Here is a 4,506-nt window from a genome sequence, read left to right as displayed (position 1 = left end):
ATATTTATCCGAGTATAATACTACCCCCCAACTTTATGGATGATTTTATGGATTAAATTTGACGTATTATACTTGAATAAATATGGTAGTTTTACTAAGGTGCATTTTACCACTGTGATGGCAGATTTATCAGTTAATAAATGATTCAGTTTGAGAAATATGGGCTTCCAGTAATTTTTTAAAATGTGAAAAAAAGTCATTGCTTATATTTGGTAAAGATAAACAGGACGTAACAAAAGCAAAACCATCTCAGAAAAGCAGRTGACATAATTTTTAAAAACCATAAAACTATGAGAATAAGAAAAAGTTATTCAAGTTATAAAGTAGAACCTCCTGATTAAGAAAAAAAGACAAAACCTCAAATGGATTATAAAGAATAAAATATCACCTAACCTCTAAAGTTCATTCAAACAGTAGGATAATAATATATTTTTTAAAAAGACAGTTAATTTGAGTTTAATTTCACCCTGACCATCACTCCCTCCGCCTCGGACTGACCCTCTCCAGGACAGGTGTAAGTTTCTGGTTGAGGTCAGTGACAGCACGCCGTTACACCTCTCAGCGCAGCACTTTCCTGTAATGGCCCACGAGCAGAACGGCTTCCTCCGCATTAAACAGCCTATTACTAGACATTGATTGCAGTTAACACCGACGTCAGACCATATTAATCGTTCCATCCTTCTGCTCTGGTGCCTCTGCATGGATCTGAACCCGGGTGCTTATCGAGGATCATTTAACGAGGTTTGAAGAAGTGAGGAGATTTCTGTCAGCGTGCATCACATCCCACCTGCCGAGTTTAGTTAGGCTGTTGGAAAAATCAAGGCCGGAATGAAGAGAAGGTTGGACAGAAAGAATAAATGGGGCATTTCAGTGCTAACGCKGCGAACGGAGGCACAGTTAGATAAAACCTTGGAGCAGCAAGGTCACTCGAGGCTTATCTGTTTGCATGCATTGACTGGGAGGTAATAGGCAGCAATTTTCACAAGCAATTGTATGAGGAATTATTWTAAATGAAAGCGAGGATGACAGCGCAATGCAAAAATAGAAAAGTGGGGCTGATAAAGTCTGTGTGTTGTAGGGAGTAAGTTCCCTTGCAAAGCTCTGACAGTTACTCTGTCTATACCCATGAGCTCAGGTGTATGGATTATTTTGCACTTATGATGTTTGCCATGTATCAGAACGWCTAAAYGAGATCGGTCTGTAAGCAGAACTACTGTGGATTAGTACACCTTTATTTTTTGCTCAACAAGACAAAAAAATGAGTATTTAAAACAAATGATGTCTGAAGATGGGTGTGGTCTGATCCATGACTTTTAAATGTTAATGTAATCCGTTTTGAGTACTGACATGTCAGGATGACACTCGCTGATAGGCTTCATATAAAAACTGAGAGAGGATTGCAATAATGATTAMACTAAAACCATTTTACTGGATGTGAACTGTGTGGTTTTAAGCCCCCATTGGCTGCTTTTAAAAACAGTGAGTGCGTTAATTCAAACAGAGGATGACATCATCAGCTCAGATGGACAGGTTTTCTTACCAGATATTTCCAAAGAAAAAAMGAGCTTATTTTACRTCWYTTCGCACATTTTCAAATCATCAGATTGTGAACTTTATCTGTGATTTAACTCCACCTGAGGTCTATATAATACATTTTCCCTTACACCCTTATTATTCAGGTATATATGACTGATTTAGATTTTTTTTGAACGTCTCACTGCAAATATTTTCATTTCAGATTAAATTAATAATATGAGCCTAGAAAGTAAAGCTGAAAAAAAAAATCAGAGTACCTGTTAATAGCCGAGCTGAGCTCATCCAGGCGTCTTGCGTCTGTGCTGGAGCTGTTGTCCAGTTTGGACAAGGTGTCCATCCTCTTCAGAATCACCTCCAACATGTCGCTAATCTTCCTCAGCACGCCGCGTGACTCCACGCCTCCCAGCACTGCGAGGGGAAACAGATGTGGAAGAGACGACAGGAGGTAAATGGGAAGCCTGAGCGGGGAGAAACACAGCAAACAGCATTAATCAGAAAGTCTGCAGCTCCTCGGCCTCATTATGCTGCCGTTGGTTTTGGCTTCGTTCTTGTTTGTGAGAATTTTCTCCATGTGCTTCATTACAGTGAAGATTAAAATCAAAGTCTCATCAGCTGTGCACCAAAGTCTTCAAACGAATGTGTTTGAAAACACAAAAACTCAACATTTGCTCGGTAATTTGCCCGAAAGCATWTCTAGAAGTTAAGTTCTCCCTAGTGGGGTTATGGAAAAGTTCATGCAAAAACGCTTTTTAGTTTAATACAAAACTGAAAACTGCAGCTTCCACAAGAGACCAAAAACCTAATACTGTTCATTGTTTAAACTTTATTTTTAAAGTGTAATCATTTATGACAAACTTATTTCAACAATAACACCTGCGTTTAATGAAATCAGCTCCTTTACTCCTGGGCCTGTGTCATACGTCTCATCCTACAGTCTGTAAGCCAACAATTTGATTATCTCAGTCCTTAACCTGCATATCCTCAGCCTGATCTCTCCTGACCGCTGCTGAATGCTGATTTCTTTTCATAAACTCCGGTTCTTAAGGCCAGACAGTCAGACACTGCAGAGTCTAAACTGAGATTATTTTTATATCCTTTGATCCCCTCTGATATGACGGCACAAGAAAGATATTTCCACAAAGATCATGACTTATGAAAATAGAGGGACTTGATCATCATGAAGCACTTTATTTATTTCACCTCACTGAGGAAAGAATGCAATTAAAGGCCTGGTGTTCCACCAAATAATGCATATCGCCCGCCACCTTTCATGAAAGAGTTTGGAGCCAAGATCAACTTAAAAAAAGGCACAAAGTTAAACTGGTTTTGATCAAACCATGTGAATCACGTTTTGTGCAATGTTAAATACTGGAGATTGAAAAGTGAATCAGAATGAGTGTATTTTTTTTTTGTACTGGTTGGTTTTATGTTTAAAAAATCATAACAGAAGCAGAACAGAAGACAATCGTTTGAAATTTGTCTTCAAACATGGTTTTGCTCATCAAGCTTTCTGTTGAAATAAATTGATTATAAAATTAATTGATGCATCTTATTTGTATTTGGGATATTTTTGTTGTTCTTGTGCAGAATATGGAGCAACATCATGGTATTCAGCACAAACACACATTTCCAGAGACGAGTCACACAGTTTAATTGCTCCCAGAAGACTGAAACTCAAAGCATTGAGAAAGAAATTGTGGCTCAATTAGCTTGTAAAAGCCAAATCTGTCATGGCTGATGGGTTTTGTTAGGCTTATTGTGCAGGTTTATGGCTTTTCTTTTTTGTGTCACGGCTCTGAGATTTTATCTTTTTTGTATTTTAGTCTGACTATGTTGATGAATTCRCCCATTTACACAGATTTACTATTTAAACATTTGAATTTGTGTTTGAAATAATCAACTGTTCAGTCACTCATTATATGGTGTTCAATATGTTAAAGACTAAGTAAGGAAAAGTCTGGTGGTTTTGTGTTTTGAAATAAATGTAGCGACACTTCGTAGGTGTGCAGCAAGTTTACCAAACACAAAAGACACAATTACAAAAACGTTTTTTTGGTGTTTGCATACTTCATTTAATCCATGTGACTGTAAACATTTTTACATTAGGTTTTGTGCAATCCCCACGAAAAAAAAAAAAAAACAAGAAGAGAATCTAATATTTTGACTGCATCAAACAGAAAAAAGTCACTCTTGTTGTGAATTTGCTCTCTCACAGCAGCAAAAATGTGACCACTTTCACCAAAAAATAGACAATTTTTTTTATTTCAGATTAACACAACATTACCTGTGGAGTCAATTGGTTGCAGCATCCTGAAACATCCCTAAACTGCAGCACCGAGTTTAACCTGTTGAACTTTTTCAGCACAAATTCCAAAATCTCTGCTTGGCTGAGGAGCTCACCTCTCTTTAAACCGACTCAATGTCAAAAATATATATATTTCCACAAAAAAACAGACAAAAGGTTTTAAATTGTCAACAGACAAGCTGTTCCACTTAGTCAAACCAAAAGGTTTCAGATAATTCTCAGCTCTTTGTGTGTGCTGGAGACCTGGTAACAACAAAAGACTGTACCATACCTCGTCCTTTCATTCAGGTACACAAGATACAGGTCATTGTTAGCTTTTCATTAAAAGAAAAAAGTTTTATTTATTTATTTATTTTTGTTTTTTTGCCACTTCAGTAGAAAGCAGAACTGAATATCTGAATATTAGTATCTTAGCTTCTTCATCATCAGTGGCTTTTTTAATAGGAGAAAAAGAAAGAGAAAGGAAAAAAGTGAAATTTAATGAGAAAGAGTGAAAGAGAGATTAGAAGATATGTGAAATATATGTTGAGAAAACACAAGACAACACACCCGACATCTTGGCTCCACACCTACAAAAGCAAAGATAACAAAACCACAGAAACAAAAATGCATATCTATATAATTATAATGACTATAGCCTTGCTGAAAACCATACCCATACACAC

General features: G+C 36.9%; 1 protein-coding gene across 7 annotated transcripts in view; it reads right to left on the bottom strand.

Moving 5' to 3' along the window:
* LOC106515282 (alpha-1,6-mannosylglycoprotein 6-beta-N-acetylglucosaminyltransferase B) overlaps window positions 1-4,506 on the bottom strand; it is a 110,295-nt gene that overhangs the window by 69,702 nt on the left and 36,087 nt on the right. For 4 of the 7 annotated variants that reach the window (XR_001309983.1, XM_014004993.1, XM_014004995.1 and 1 more), the window contains exon 3: window positions 1,794-1,994. Coding sequence is in view for 6 of the 7 variants with exons in the window: in XM_014004993.1 (XP_013860447.1) it covers window positions 1,794-1,994 (201 nt within the window). In the remaining variant the exon portion in view is untranslated. The remainder of the gene's footprint in view (window positions 1-1,793; window positions 1,995-4,506) is intronic. The other 3 variants (XM_014004996.1, XM_014004997.1, XM_014004998.1) reach the window with 1 other exon arrangement.

Source organism: Austrofundulus limnaeus, unplaced genomic scaffold (genome assembly GCF_001266775.1).
Source record: "Austrofundulus limnaeus strain Quisiro unplaced genomic scaffold, Austrofundulus_limnaeus-1.0 Scaffold27, whole genome shotgun sequence".
NCBI lineage: Eukaryota > Metazoa > Chordata > Actinopteri > Cyprinodontiformes > Rivulidae > Austrofundulus > Austrofundulus limnaeus.
This window is presented reverse-complemented; position numbering and strand designations above follow the sequence as displayed.